Genomic DNA, 16,108 nt, shown 5'->3' with positions numbered 1-16,108 from the left:
TTCACCAACCCCTCAGTCCCCCCGTGGCTGGTCCGGCGGCACTTACCGCTCATGTGGCCGGGCTCTGCTCCTCATCTGGTGTGACGGGGCTCTCCTGCAGCTCAGCTCCTCGGGCCTTCTCTGCCATGTCTCCTCCTCTTCCGCCAAAGCGTTAGGCATCCAATAGGATTGCCTAATGCTTTGGCCAGTTGGGAGACAGGTCTCACTGACCTGCCTCCTGATTGGAAGGGAGGAACATTAGTGTGAAAATTTTGCTATGTCACACAACAGAGTGGGAGCGAGACCCAGTGCTCTGCGCCCTGCTCCCACCCTGTTTTGAAGGAGATTAGAGCCTCTGGCCATAGCGCCTATCCCCCGCCATAGTATTTCCTGTGTCTGGCGTCCTGAAAGGGGCCAAGCACATGAATAGGGATGGCGGCGAAGGTGTTAGAGGGGGCAGCACGCGTGCGCCCACAATGCAAGGGCGGCCACTGCTTAGCACCCCCAAACATGATCTATATCTTTTAGCAGAGGCCTTAGAGAATAAAATGGTGGGTGCTGCGATTTCTTTATGTCACACCGTATTTGCGCAGTGGTTTTTCAAACACAATGTTTTGGGAAAAAAATACACTTTAATTAATTTCAGTGTACAAAAACACAATATAATGCCCAACTGTTGTGTAAAGTAGAAAAGATGATGTTATGTCAAAGAAAACAGATGCCAAATATTTCACGCTTTAACATTTCATATGCCCGTGAAATGAGAACAAACAACGATGCTTAAAAATATCCATAGGTGACGCAGCCTTTACAATTTAAAATTACACAGGAGGTCTGGTGCTAGAATTATTACTCTCTCTATAATGTTCATGGCAAAACCTCACACGTGTGGTGCGAATACCGTTTACATATGCGTATGGGACCTACATATGTGTTTGCCTTTGCATGGGGGGGGAACTTACTTTTTTTTATTTTACACTGTTCTTATCACTTCTGTTTTCTTAGACCATAGAGATTATCAGGGAACAGGGTTCTTGAGCACTTCCATGGTAAGCTAGCAAAATGGGAGAGCCCAGAAAGGCAGCAGAAGGTAAAGGGGATCCAGCAGCTATTTAGTCGCAAGGATCACTTTTACATTATAGAGCATCTTTGGCTGAAAAAAAAAGATACCAGGGTCATGACTGCAGCCATGGTCCCAGTATTACAAATTCAACTTGAGGATATGCAGACATGTCCTACAGGTAGTAAGTGGTTAACTGCTGACAGAGTGTAAGTAAGTGGAAAACTTGGTCATGAAGCTGCAGATGGACACCGGTGGCAAGAAAGCGCCCTGAAGAGATTCAGTTCGCATAGGTAGCACTATACAAGTCACTCATTCATTCATTATAGTACTCACACCAGTGTCATCAAAACACTTCAAAGATTGTGATGCTTTATTACTTTCCGGCATCTTATACTAGTAAAGAGCAATTTAAAATTTCACTGTAAGTACCTATACCTCCTTCCCTTTCTTCAACATTAATGTATCGCTAACACATATGACCAAGAGTTTGTGAGCATCTTGACCATCACACCTAAATGAGCTTGTTCGACATCCCATTCCAAAACCATAGGCATTAATATGAAGTTGTGCCCCCATTGTGGCTACAACAGTCTCCACTCTTTTGGGAAGGTTCCCCACAAGATTTTGGAGGGTGTCTGTAGGAATATATACCCATTATTCCAAAGTAGCATTTGTGAGGTTAGATACTGATGTTGGTTCAGAAGACCTGGCTTACAGTTGGCATTCTCATTCATCTCAAAGATGTTCAGTAGGGTTGAGCTCAGGGTTCTGCACCAACCACTCAAGTTCCTCAACACCAAACTAGTGAAGCCATGTCTTAATGGAGATTTCTTTGCACACCGGGGCACAGTCAAGCTACAAAAACAAAAGGGTCTTCACCAAACTGTCACCACAAGTTTGTAAGAGCACAATTGTCTAAAATGATCAGGCACACCTTAACTCAATCATTTGAGGGGGGGGGGGGGGGGGTGGCCACATAAGTTTGGTCTTGCATTATCACCTATAAACCAGAGATACATCAAAGCTTAACTTGTGTCTGTATGTAAAAAATGCTATCTGGTTGCACCTTCTACATATCATAGACTAGGTTAGGGGGTAAGGTATGACGTAAAATACTTACCTGACTCCTAGAATTTGCTGTGTTCCTCCTTGTTGTACAACTGGTCCCACAAAGTCGCCCACAGGTTGCAGACTCTCCAATGTCATCACCTTCAATGCAGCACCAGCAGTTGTGTACAGGGATGTGCCCAGTCATATTCAGATACTACAGTAGTCTGAACCCACTTGAGCTAGCCCGCCAGGAAGTTGCCACTGTGGACTTAAATCTTAAGCGGCCAAGGCATTCCTCACATCCGCATGTATACATGTGGCTTTGGGGAGGGCAACGCCTCGACTTCCTATGATTGGTGGTCTGCAATGGCAGCTTCCATGTGGGATAGCTCAGGGGGGTTTGAACTAGTATGCAAACAAGCCTGAGCTCATCCCTAGTCTTTTATAGCAGGTGAGGACTAATAAGGCCTGCCCACGGTGAAGAGTGGATGAGAGCACCAGCTGTGAGGAGGAACAAGGAATAAAACAATGTATTTCTTTTTATTCCTTCTTATTCCTTCATATTATTCTTCTTGTTTTTTCCCCCTAGAAAACATGTGTCAAACACAAGGCCCGTAGGCTGAATTTGGCCTGCCAGGACATTTCATGTGGCCCCCACACCCAGGGCTTTTTTTTTGAGCCAGAACGTGGGGGGAGATGGGGGCTGTGGAAGGAAGTATGTGTAGAGATGGCGAATGAGTGAGAGTGGTGCAAAGGTCAGAGCTGGAAGTGGTCAGGACGTGGACAGCCTATAAAAGAGCTGAACCATGAAAACTGTTCAAACCACATTTCTAAACTCTGCATTCTGTATTTAATGCACTCCTCAACCCTGCACTCTTGTCAGAAACCATGAAACAGACTGAGACAGAAGTACAATCAAATCACACTTGCTTATTAATAAAAATAAAAAGGTAAATAGAGAAAAGCGTAGTCAAGCATAGCCAGAGTCCTGTAGCCAGATCGGGTAGTCAGCCAGTCCAAAGTTCATTAACCAGATCGGGTAATCAGACAGGCCGGAAGTCAGGGATCCAAGGAGAGCAACGCAAGCAGAATAAGAAGCCAGGTGGGATGTCAGCAAGCCAGTCTTGAAACAAACAGCAGGAGCTGGTTCCCTGTGATGTGACCAACGCGAAGGCAAATGAAAAAGTGAGCAGGAAGGCTTAAAATAGGCAGGTTAGACGAGCATCATCGGGAACAGCTGGTAACTGTGGAAAGACAAGAGAGCTGGCAATTAGCCGACAGCTGAGCGACCAGCCCAGAGGAGGAAGGGCTAAGCCAGCCCTGACAACTCTATACACAGCACACCCCTAATCTCTGCACTCTGTATGTTGCACACCCCTTAACCTGCACTTTTGCATTGTACACAGTGCACCCCCGAAACTGCACTCCTCACACAGCACGCCCCTGAATGCTGCACTCTGTACACAGCGCACCTCTGAACTCTGCACTCTGTACACAGCACACCTCTGAACTCTGCATGCTGTACACAGTGCACCCCTGAACTCTGCACTCTGTACACAGTGCACCCCTGAACTCTGTACACAGTGCACCCCTGAACTCTGTACACAGCGCACCCCTGAACTCTGCACTCTGTACACAGCCCACCCCTGAACTCTCTACACAGCATACCCCTGAACTCTGCAGTCTGTACACAGCGCACCCCTGAACTCTGCACTCTGTACACAGCACAACCCTGAACTCTGCACTCTGTACACAGCGCAACCCTTAACTCTGCACTCTGTACACAGCGCAACCCTGAACTCTGCACTCTGTACACAGCGCAACCCTGAACTCTGCACTCTGTACACAGCGCAACCCTAAACTCTGCACTCTGTACACAGCACACCCCTGAACTCTGCACTCTATACACAATGCACCCCTGAACTTTACACTGTGTACACAGCACACCCCTTGACTCTGTACACAGTGCACCCCTGAACTCTGCACTCTGTTCACAGTGCACCCCTGAACTTTGCACTGTGTACACAGCACACCCCTGAGCTCTGCACTGTATACATAGTGCACCCCTGAACTCTGCACTCTGTACACAGCGCACCCCTGAACCCTGCACTCTGTACACAGCGCACCCCTGAACCCTGCACTCTGTACACAGCGCACCCCTGAACCCTGCACTCTGTACACAGCGCACCCCTGAACCCTGCACTCTGTACACAGCGCACCCCTGAACTCTGCACACTGTACACAGCACACTCCTGAACTCTGCACTGTGTACACAGCGCATCCCCGAACTCTGAACTGTGTACACAGCGCACCCCTGAACTGTGTCCACAGTGCACCCCTGAACTTTGCACTGTGTCCACGGCGCACCCCTGAGCTCTGCACTGTGTCCACAGCGCACCCCTGAACTCTGAACTGTATACACAGCGCACCCCTGAACTCTGCACTCTATACACAGCGGACCCCTGAACTCTGCATTCTGTACACAGCGGACCCCTGAACTCTGCACTCTGTACACAGCGCACCCCTGAACCCTGCACTCTGTACACAGTGCACCCCTGAACTCTGCACACAGCGCACCCCTGAACTCTGCACTGTGTACACAGCGCACCCCTGAGCTCTGCACTGTGTCCACAGCGCACCCCTGAGCTCTGCACTGTGTCCACAGCGCACCCATGAGCTCTGCACTGTGTCCACAGCGCACACCCCTGGGCTCTGCACTGTGTCCACAGCACACCCCTGAGCTCTGCACTGTGTCCACAGTGCACCCCTGAGCTCTGCACTCTGTGCACAGCGTACCCCTGAACTCTGCACTCTGTACACAATGCACCCCTGAACTCTGCACTCTGTACATAACACATCCCTGAGCTCCACACATAATGCATTCCTGGTATTTATGGCCTTTTTAGGATCTTCCCACTGTTGGTACAATTTGGCCACCCCCATCATTTGATGCGGTTTAGTGGGAATTGGGGCATGGTTGAGTTCCTGCACCCACTCCTGAGAAAAAAAAGGCCTGGATAAATGTATATAGTCTTACAGATACAGCCGGCCCTTCAAGGGCAACCATTATACTGATGCGGCCCATGTTGTTTAACGCCCCTACCCTAAAAGCTGACTGCCAATCCTCCTTAACATATTAGGGCAGAATATTAATAACTGAAAATGACCGTGTCTCTTTTGTTTTCTCTCGGCAGGTTCTGGAATATTTTTCTACATTCTTATTATTGGTTTACTCTGTATAGTATCGGTTTTAATCGTCACTATTGTTCTGATTGCCAGAAGAAGGAAAACAAAGAGTAAGTTGCTGTTAAAATGCTGTAGATGTGATGCATGAATAACAAAAGATGCAGTAATAGTATTTAAAAAAAAAAAAAAGGAGCAATGTATGTCTCAGCAACGACCTTTACATTGTGCGCATAACAGACCCCATTATGAATAGGATTTATGGTTTTCTGCACATGCTGATCAACATCATCGATGTGGAATTCACGTGTCAAACTGCGTTTCTGTAGATGTGACTCCTTTTTCTCCATAATGTATCTTTGGAGTACCATTTACTTACTGCTTGCATGTTCCTCTTTGTTATATTGTACAACACACATTGTGAATGCTGTCGCTTTACAAAGGATAGTTAATAGCAGTTATCCACATTTTACTGGTCTTGTCTTGCAATGTTGCACTTAGTTTTAAAGAGGAACTGCAGTCTGCTCACATAATTTGTAATAAAAACATCTTCGCCATTCTGAAGCTTCCCTCCAACCACTTTGCATATTATTTTCTATATACTGTAATTCTGTACTTGCCAAATATGCTGCAGAAATCTCTCTCCACTGAGTCTGACTGCACCCATTTAAACTGTGGTCCCCCCACTTTAGTGTCCTCTGCCCCTCTCCTCCCTCATCCCCCTCCCCCACTGTAGTGTCCTCTGTCCCTCTCCCCCTCATCCCCCCACTCCCACACTGCAGTGTCCTCTGTCCCCATTCAACCCCCCACTTTAGTGTCCTCTGACCCTCTCCCCCCTCATCCCCATCCCCCACCCCCTCCCCCACTGCAGTGTCCTTTGTCCCCATTCACACACCCCCACTTTAGTGTCCTCTGCCCCTCTTCCCCCTCACCCCCCCCCCACTGTAGTGACCTCTGACCCTCTCCCCCCTCATCCCCCACCCCCCTTCCCCACTGCAGTGTCCTCTGTCCCCATTCACACCCCCCCCCACTTTAGTGTCCTCTGCTCCTCTCCCCCCTCACCCCCCCACCACTGTAGTGACCTATGACCCTCTCCCCCCTCATCCCCCACACCCCTCCCCCACTGCAGTGTCCTCTGTCCCCATTCACACACCCCCACTTTAGTGTCCTCTGCCCCTCTTCCCCCTCACCCCCCCCCCACTGTAGTGACCTCTGACCCTCTCCCCCCTCATCCCCCACCCCCTTCCCCACTGCAGTGTCCTCTGTCCCCATTCACACCCTCCCCACTTTAGTGTCCTCTGCTCCTCTCCCCCCTCACCCCCCACCACTGTAGTGACCTATGACCCTCTCCCCCCTCATCCCCCACACCCCTCCCCCACTGCAGTGTCCTCTGTCCCCATTCACACCCCCCCCCACTTTAGTGTCCTCTGCCCCTCTCCTCCCTCACCCCCCCACTTTAGTGTTCTCTGTCCCCCCTCCAACAGTTTCCCCTCTGTCCCCTTCACACCCCCACCCCATACACAAATACACACAGCGCTGTGCAGGGAGCACTTCCTACCTGAAAAAATGAAAAATAATGAATGGCGCCCGGTGAAATCAGTGAACAAACATAATAGAAGCTGCCCCTTTAAAAGTGAACAGATACAAATAAATAGCAAGATAAAAGTCACAGTGGTGTAGTGGTTAGCACTCTCACCTAGCAGTAAAAAGGGTCGCTGGTTCAAATCCCATCCACAACACCACCTGCCTGGAGTTTGCATGTTCTCCCTGTGCCTGCGTGGGTTTCTTCCGGGTACTCCGGTTTCCTCCCACACTCCAAAGATATGCAGGTAGGTTAATTGGCTTCTGACCCAAATTGGCCCTAGCATGTGAATGGGGACCTTGGATTGTGGGCTCCTTGAGAGTAGGGACCAATGTGAGTGTACAATGTACAGGGATAGGGACAATTGTAGAACTGGATGGACTGGTGTCTTTATTCAACCTTACTGACTATGTAACTATGTAAGTCCATATGTGATAAATCTTACCACCAAGTTGTGAGGCTCAAAATCGGATTCCTAGTTCTTCACCATGAGCACCCCAGTGATGGGTGGCCACTCACCAGAGAATTATGACCCCTTTTTACAGGGCGCTTCTGGAATACCAATGGATTCCACTGACAGCCCCGATCCACTCCACCACCAACATATTGGTAGTCCAGCTTCTCATGGTCGATCACGATCAATGGCTTGCTGACCCCCAGCGCGCACCGTGGTGCCCCCTTTGTGAACAAGGCTTTAGAAGAGCTACTGTTGTTACCCACATCAAAGCATTAACATACCTCCCAACATTTTGAGATGGGAATGAGGGACACCTACTATAGGACACCTATTCATAGGACACGCCCCCTGCCACACCCCCTTAAAGGAAAATTAACCAAAAAAAGTTTAATTAAATCCACAAGGGCTTTTTTTTTTACCACTACCATTCCTTTATATTGGCTTTTAAAATTTACAAATGCAGCAATTTAGAAATTGGAGGAAAGGTTTAGCTCTGGGAAACACTTTTTATACAACTATAGAGATCAGACCAAAATGAGGGACAAATGAGGAGGAATGAGGGACAAAGGGACATTGCTCCAAATCAGGGACAATCCCTCCAAATCAGGGACAGTTAGAAGCTATGCATTCATATTATAGAACAAGACCCTAATGCCGCATATACACGATCGGACTATCCGGCTGACTTAGTCCAGCAGACAATCCGACAGACTTTGCAGCTGAGGTCCACCAGACCTTTCAAGTGAACAAACTTGGACACACAAGATCACTCCAAAAGTCCGGTGGATTCAAACATGATGATGTAGAATAAGGAAGTTCATAGCCAGTAGCCAATAGCTGCCCTAGCGTCAGTTTTAGTCCATCAGACTAGTACACAGACGAACAGATTGTCCGCTAAAAGCCAAGTCTGGCGGACAATTTTGAAGCAAGTCCTATTTCTAGGTCCGCTGGACTTCTGGGAAGAAAAAGTCCGCTGGAGCCCACACACAATTGTATTGTCCGGTGGACCAGAGTCTAAGTCCACCAGATAGTCCGATCGTGTGTACACAGCATAAGAAATACACTCTGTAAACCAGTCTGAAATTTGTGATAATGATTTCCTTTCCCCTTTTTTTTTTTTTTTCAGGTTTCAACTACAACCTACCCACGTAAGTTAAAGAAAATTAATTTATGTACTATTAAAAGAAACTGGTGTGTCAGACACTGTTTTTTTGATGACTAGAATTTGCCATTTTGTGGTAGGAATAGAAAATGATGGTAATTCTTGGTGTTTTTTAGGTATACACTGGACTTAATGTTCATTGCACTTTTTCTTTATTTCTTTATTTTTTACTTTTAAAACTTGCTTCATTTTTTTCTTATATAATTATTTTTTTTTTACACAAAAAGTTTAAAGTGGAGTTCCGTCCAAAAATGGAAGTTCTACTTTAAGCACTCCTTACCCCCTTCTATGCCACATTTGTCATGCCTTTTTTGGAAGGGGGCGCAGGTACCTAGTTTTGACAGGTACCCACCTAGGTGGCTCGAGTGGAAGTTTTCCTCTTACCCCTCTCTCCCTGCAAACTTCTGGGACACGTCACAGGTCCCAGTAGATTGTCCGGTCATTGAGGAGGCGTAGCGTGACTCGTCCATGTGCAGTGAGCATTTGGCTGTGAAGTAGGGTTGCCACCTGTCCAGGATTCACCTGGACAGTTTGGGTTTGGAATCATGCGTCTGGGATTCAGAATGCCTGAAACCAGGACACATTATTTAGACTGGACTGTGGCTTCTCAGCAGGGCTGCTGGCTGTAGTTGTCTAAGCTGAGAGTGTCTGTTATACTCTTTTGCACTGCCCAAAAGCCAGCACTAACAACCCCCCCCCCCCCCCCAAACACACACAGAGAGGAGAGGAGAGGAGAGAGATCTGCGCCTCTTCCCCCCACCCCTCTTTGTCTGTCCACACTCCAATCCCTGGCACTGTACCTCAGAATAGGAAAGCAAGTTGGTGCTAGAAATTGGAAGTCTAGCAGCATCAGATACATCTGAATGAGAGGTGCTGACTGCCAAGGGGTGAATGAGCTCACCATGCATCCCTGTCTGTAACTGAAGTCTCCCTCTTCTCTCTTAGTGAGTACACTAAGGCAAATCGGGGTTCTCAGAGCACCCCTTACATCAGAGTTCCCCTTTACACCAGAGGCCACAGTGTTTCCCCTTACATCAGAGTCCTTTTTGTACACTAGAATGCTCAGTGTTCCCCCTTAAATCTGGGTCCCAGAGGATCCCTTATGTTAAAGGCCCCAGAGTTCTCCCTTACTTCAGAGTCTGCAGAGTCCCCCTTTACAGTGTGCGGATTCAGATGTAAAAGGGGAACTTTGTGGTCTCTTATGTAAAGGGGGACTCTTGTTATTCATATGATTAGAAATGTTCATATGATTCATCATATGACTATAAATGTTGTTTAATAGCAAAATATATGTATAGTTTTTACTATTGCTAGTTTTTTACTATAAAAAAAATAGCTGTGAGCCGCTAAAGTGTTCGTATTTGACTTGAAGAAAAGGTGGCAACCCTAGTGAGAACCCAGATGGTAAAAATGGACCTTGAATCTTATTGCAAAGTCTGCTTTAAAATAGGACGTACATTTTTGAGATTATTACATACTTTTTAAATAATAGGAATACAAAAAATGACATGAAATAAATTCTAATTATTTCTTTTATGTTTTTTTTTTTAACCTGCAGAATGAACCAGCTGGCATTGAATTTAGAAGGACGTTCATGTGACGCAGCATCAAATAATTATGAGCCTGATTTTCCCGTGTCTCAGTATGAGAGCGTCCCAACGTGTTCTCATATGTATGAGCAGCTTGTTCTAAAAAATCCAGAAGCAAATGACAACCAGTGTCAAAGTTCAAAATGATGTGCACCATGCATCTCTGCTTAACCCATAGCTCACCATGATTAAAAAAAAAAAAAAATTATATAAAAAATGAATGACCATAATCGGCCTGGACATGAATGAAAGGATCGTTGACTTCTGCAATGACTGCAGGTGATCCACATAAACACTTGTGATGGAGAAAGCATACCCATACACCAATAGTACCTACATTATATGGCCAAATGTATGTGGACTCCCTCTAAATAATTGAGTTTAGGTGTTCCCAGCGAAGGGTTCTGTTAATACTACAAAGATATTTTAGACAATTGTGTTTTTCAAATACTGGGAAAATAGTTTGGTGAAGGCCCTTTCTGTTTCAGCACGATTGTGTACAAAGCCAGCATTATCAAGACATGATTTGACCAGTGGGGTATGAAGGAAGCTGAGTGGCCTGCATGAAGCCCTGACTTCAACCCTACTGAACACCTTGGGGATCGGGTCTTCTCATCCAACATAAGTATTTGACTTCAACCCTACTTAACACCTTTGGGATCAGGTCTTCTCATCCAACTTCAGAACATGACCTCAACTTTACTAAACACCTTTGGTATCAGGTCATCTCATAAAACTTTAGAACATTACCTTAACTCTACTGAACACCTTTGGGATAAGGTAATCTTGTACAACTTTAGAACATGACCTCAACTCTACTGAACACCTCTGGGATCAGGTCTTTTTATCCAACTTCAGAACCTATCCTTAACCCTACTGAACACCTTTGGGATCAGGTCTTCTCATACAACTTTAGAACATGACCTCAACCCTACTGAACACTTTTGGGATCAGGTCTTTTTATCCAAATTCACAACCTGTCCTTAACCCTACTGAACACCTTTGGAATCAGGTCTTCTCATACAAATTTAGAACATGACCTCAACCCTACTGAACACCTTTGAGATCGGGTCCTTTCACCCAACATCAGTTCCTAACCTCAACTCTACTGAACACCTTTGGGATCAGGTGTTGTCACCCAATATCAGTACCAGACCTCAACTCTACTGATCACCTTTAGGCTCAGGTCTTCTCATCCAGCTTCAGAACCTGACCTCAGCTCTTAAGAACATCAGGTCTTTTCACCCCATGTCTCTACCGAACCTCACAAGTGGACACAAATTCCTACAGACACAAATTTTGTTCAGAACCTTTCCAGAAGATTTGTGGCTGCTTGATTTCCAGAAAGCTCATATAGGTGTGATTGTCATGTGCCCACCAAAGTTTGGCCATATATTGTATGCTTTAATGAGCTATTGTTTACCATTGCTCCTGCTTGAAGAGTGTAATTTAATTATGATGGCAATTTTGTTTTTGTTTTTATTGCCAGTAATGTGCTGCATTGCCTATGCCAACTAAAGCTTATATCTCAGGAAATTATGTGATAGATAATAAGATATGTATCTATAGGCTGAGATCTGGGGGTCTACATATAAGAAATTATTTTTAAAAATGTCTCAAGCATTTGCAAAGCCATCACGAATAACCACCATAGTTTGACTTTGTATTAGCCTCCTGCAATCCCCTATACAGCGGCAGTCGGGGTGGGTCAGGACCAGGAGTGCTGAATGCAAATGTATTGACAAGAAGCATGTTGATAGGAGGAAATACCATAGAGAGCAAAAAGTTGACCTCAAGCTTCTGCTGCTGCTCCTTCATTGTCCAACCAGTAGACTAGGGATACACAGAGGTGTACTCTTTAAGTGTAAGTGGTACCATCTACCTAGCTGTGCTGTGTGGGTCTCAGGACTTAAGCAACAGAAATACAAATTCTTTGGAAAGAAAAAAAACGCCTCATACAGTATATGTTGTTTATCTACTGTATCTCCTATCGGCGCTTCTATTACTGCTATTGCTCTATGTGGCCTCTTGACATTGTGTCACCAGGGCTGGACTGGGACAAAAATTTGGCCCTGGACTTCATCCAGACCGGCCCACTCCAATTTTGCAAACACGCACAAAAACAGTATAATGCGCACTTGCACGAGAGTGACGTCATCACGGCCCGGCTAGACACATAGCAGGAGTATGCAAACTCAGAAGCCGACAGCACACTGCTGGTGATCTTTTATTTTCCAGCCCCCCCACCCCCTGGTGTCCCCCTGTCACCTGCCCGAAGTCTGGCTCTGCATTATATATTTTAAAATAAACAACTAATGCGCACACCTATTTTTGATCAACCGCAGTAATGAGAAGCTGCCAACATCAAACAGGTTTAAGCCCCTTTCACACGGGACGGATCAGTAATGATCCGCCCCGTGATGATCCGCTCGCTCAGCGGGGATCGCTCCGTTGTCCCCGCTAAGCTGGCTGCGGACAGGGCGGTCTCCGCACACTGTGCAGGGACCGCCCTGTCAGATCTCTGCTCTCCTCTATGGGGATCGGATGCGCACGGACCGTCTGTCCATGTTCATCCGATCCGCTGTGCAGACTGTTGCGGAGGCGGATGAAATCTGGTGTCTGCGGATGTTCATCCGCAGACACCCGCTATCCCATAGGGATGAATGTATGCCCGTATTTCATCTGCAAACGGATGGATGAAATACGGACATATCATCCGCATGTGTGAAAGGGGCCTTACACAAAGCCACAGATAAATTGAATATATAGCAAAGGATGTGATGCTAACCAAAATAACATAAAAAAAATCCATTTGGTGCAAATAATGATTCAAATAATACAAAAAATCCAACATAGCTAAAAGTACATCAAACGTGTCAATTAATATTGAAATGTGCATAAAAAAAATTTCAGCAAAAAATTCGTATATAAACGATGCTTATAATTAAAACCATTTTATCCAAACTATGTCCTTGGTATTAAAGTGCAAAAAGAGTGCAAAAAAAAGGGGGGTTTTTTAATTATAAGCATTTTTATATATGATTTTTTTGCTGAAAATATTTTTATGCACATTTTAATATTAATTGACAGTTTTGGTGAACTTTTAGCTATGTTGGATTTTGCATATTATTTTAACCATTATTTTCACCAAATGAATTTTTTATGTTATTTTATTTAGCACCACATCCTTTGCTATGTATATATATTTATATATATATATATATATATATATATATATATATATATATATATACATACACACAGCCATATTCTGTATACAGCTATATATATATATATATATATCTATATATATATATATATACAGCCATGTGCTATATACAGTATTCAATGGGCCGGCCGGTTCCTGGATGGGTTCCTGCAGCACCGCCATCCTCCAGGCTCCCTCGCCTGCTCCAGGGACTTCTCTGCCTGTCGGCTGCTCTCATGGCGGCCCCCGGCTCATTTAAACTCACAGCGTCCGTTACTGCGGGGGCCGCCGGAGTTTTGTTCGCTGTCGGAGAGGAGCAGGGCGGGAGAAGCCGAGCGGTGCCGGAAAAGGACGACTGTGGGCCGGAGGTGGCCGAAGATGTGTTATGAGAGCGCCGAGTGGGGGCGGAAAGAGCCGAAGTGCGCCGCGCTGTTCTCGGAAGTACAGCGGTGCTCAAATGAATGGCTGTGCGAGTAGCGCAGCCATTCATTTGGCTAGGCTGTCACTGAAACCGGCCCACTGAGCCATCGGCCCACCGGGAATCTCCCGGTAGTCCCGATGGCCAGTACATGCCTGTGTGTCACTGAAACAGGAAGTGGGGAAAATACCAATAGATCTGACTTGGAGCTCCCCAATCATGCTCAGGCTCGTGGGCCATATTGGATATCTGCAGAGAGACTACTGTTTCCTCACACAGAGCAATAGGTCCTGCCAAGGGAACAGGCGTCTTCATTTAGGCTGTGGCTGCATTCTAAAGATAGCAAACTTTGCACGCCTTTTTTGATGCACCCTGAATGTATGTAGTGGATAACTACTGAAAGTTCAGTTAACCTTTAATGCCAAATAGTTGTCATGCTATTGCAACAAACCCTTTTATATTGCCATTGTTGATATTTACCCATAGTCAGAATTGTTCACCATTCAAATACTAGTTTGGATGAAAGTAATACGTGTGGGCTGTGCCATGTGGCAGAGCTGTATACATCTTAGGACTGGATTGGCAGAAACACACATTATGTGGCATGTAAAATAGCTCAATATATATGACATTTATTTTGCTTTCCTGATATTTAGCTTTATAGTGTTACTAAACCCATAACCGTACAATCAGTCTGTATATGCAATAAAGCATGCTTGTTATACTCACTGTGGAACCTAAGGGGTTAATCCTTTGCATTGTGTAAAAAGACTGCTTGATCCTGTATGCACAGATCCTCCCTCCCCTGCACTGTCCCCTGGACAAGGCAGAGTCTATGGAGTCAGGCTGCACATGCGCAGTTTGGTGTGTATTGCTAGAGAGGGTTTTTTTTTTTCTTGGGAGAGTGGCTCTGTGCTGATCACATGCAATCAGCACTGTCCAGTCAGAGGGTCAGGGGTCCTGCATCCTGATAGGACAGCTTAGTGCAGTATGAAAACACCTCTTACAAGCATCACCAGGAACTGATAGAAGTCACAAGACTGCTATAATACTGCTGATGAGAAAAGGTATTTAGCAGTTTATATTTACTAAAATAATTGCGTTTCCATGTTCTGTGGGAGGCCAGATGTAGTGCATGCATGGTCCTGGGTTTAGTAACACTTTAAATCAGCTATAACATTGACAGAATTAAACCCAGTATACTTTTTAATTTTCTATTCCTTTTAAATATTTTTATTTTTATTTTTTTTGACAGTGTGTTTTAACTTTTCAAAATAGAAAATGCATATATTTTACTGAATAGTTTTTTTTTTTTGTTTTTTTTAAATAGTGCAATTTTTTATATGTATGTTTTTAGCTCTTATATGTATATTTTGTTGTCTACTCCAGAAATGAATAAAGAAATAACAATGTAGCGCTGAAAAAAGTAATATGTATCATTTTATTTCAAACAATGTGACAGCAATGATTCACAAGTGAGGGTATTATATTTCATTTATACACAAAAGGGCGATAGTTATAAGTGGGCGTATTTTTATTTTACAATTTTTGTGTTCAATTTTCTATTAACCCCTTGCCTCCCGGGTACTTTCACCCGATTCCTGCCCAGGCTAATTTTCAGCTTTCAGCACTGTCACACTTTGACAATTACTCAGTCATGCAACACTGTACCCGTATGAAATTTTTAGAGCTTTCTTTTGGTAGTGTTTTGTCACCACTGTTCATTTATTTTAATTTTTTTTGGTAAACAAACAAAAAAAAGACAGGAATTGAAAAAAAAAAATGTTTTTCTTAGTTTGTTGCTGCAATGATGATCACTAATGAGGCTGCATTGATGATCACTGAGGCTGCACTGAAGATCACTGATGAGGCTGCACTGATGATCACTGATGAGGCTGCATTGATAATCACTGATGAGGCTGCATTGATAATCACTGATGAGGCTGCATTGATGATCACTAAGACTGCACTGATGATCACTGATGAGGCTGCATTGATGATCACTGATGAGGCTGCACCGATGATCACTGATGAGGCTGCACTAATGATCACTGATAAGGCTGCACTGATCATCACTGGTGGGCACTGATGATGTGGCACCGATGAGGCTGCACTGATGATCACTGATGATCAGTTGGGTTGCTGACAGCGCCAGGAAAGAAAAGCTGATAACTGGCTTATGTTTACATCCATGATCAGCTGTCATTGGACACAGCTGATCACGTGGTAAAGGGTCACTGTGATTAGCCCTTTACCCTCCGATCTGTGATCAGCTGAGTCCAAAGGACTCCGTCATCCCAGAGCACACTGCCCATATGCCACATGGGGTGCGCATGTGGCGCGATCATGGGAGGACGTAAATAGACGCCCTCCCGGCAAAGTAAGCCTGCACTGTAGCTGTTATTCAGCCATAGCAC

The 16,108-nt window shown here is 45.2% G+C and overlaps 1 protein-coding gene across 9 annotated transcripts in view; it reads left to right on the top strand.

Moving 5' to 3' along the window:
- Positions 1-11,530, top strand: part of VSIG4 (V-set and immunoglobulin domain containing 4) — an 87,636-nt gene extending 76,106 nt beyond the window's left edge. For all 9 annotated transcript variants that reach the window (XM_077479298.1, XM_077479263.1, XM_077479272.1 and 6 more), the window contains 3 exons: positions 5,287-5,388; positions 8,441-8,462; positions 10,035-11,530. In XM_077479298.1, the coding sequence (XP_077335424.1) occupies positions 5,287-5,388; positions 8,441-8,462; positions 10,035-10,212 (302 nt within the window). In that variant the 3' untranslated portion in view covers positions 10,213-11,530. The remainder of the gene's footprint in view (positions 1-5,286; positions 5,389-8,440; positions 8,463-10,034) is intronic.
- Positions 11,531-16,108: the final 4,578 nt, after the last annotated feature.

This window comes from Lithobates pipiens, unplaced genomic scaffold (assembly GCF_037356315.1).
Source record: "Lithobates pipiens isolate NorthernLeopardFrog02 unplaced genomic scaffold, aLitPip1_a1.2 Scaffold_1, whole genome shotgun sequence".
NCBI lineage: Eukaryota > Metazoa > Chordata > Amphibia > Anura > Ranidae > Lithobates > Lithobates pipiens.
Note: the sequence above shows the minus strand (reverse complement) of the source record. Positions and strands in the feature narration are given on the sequence as shown.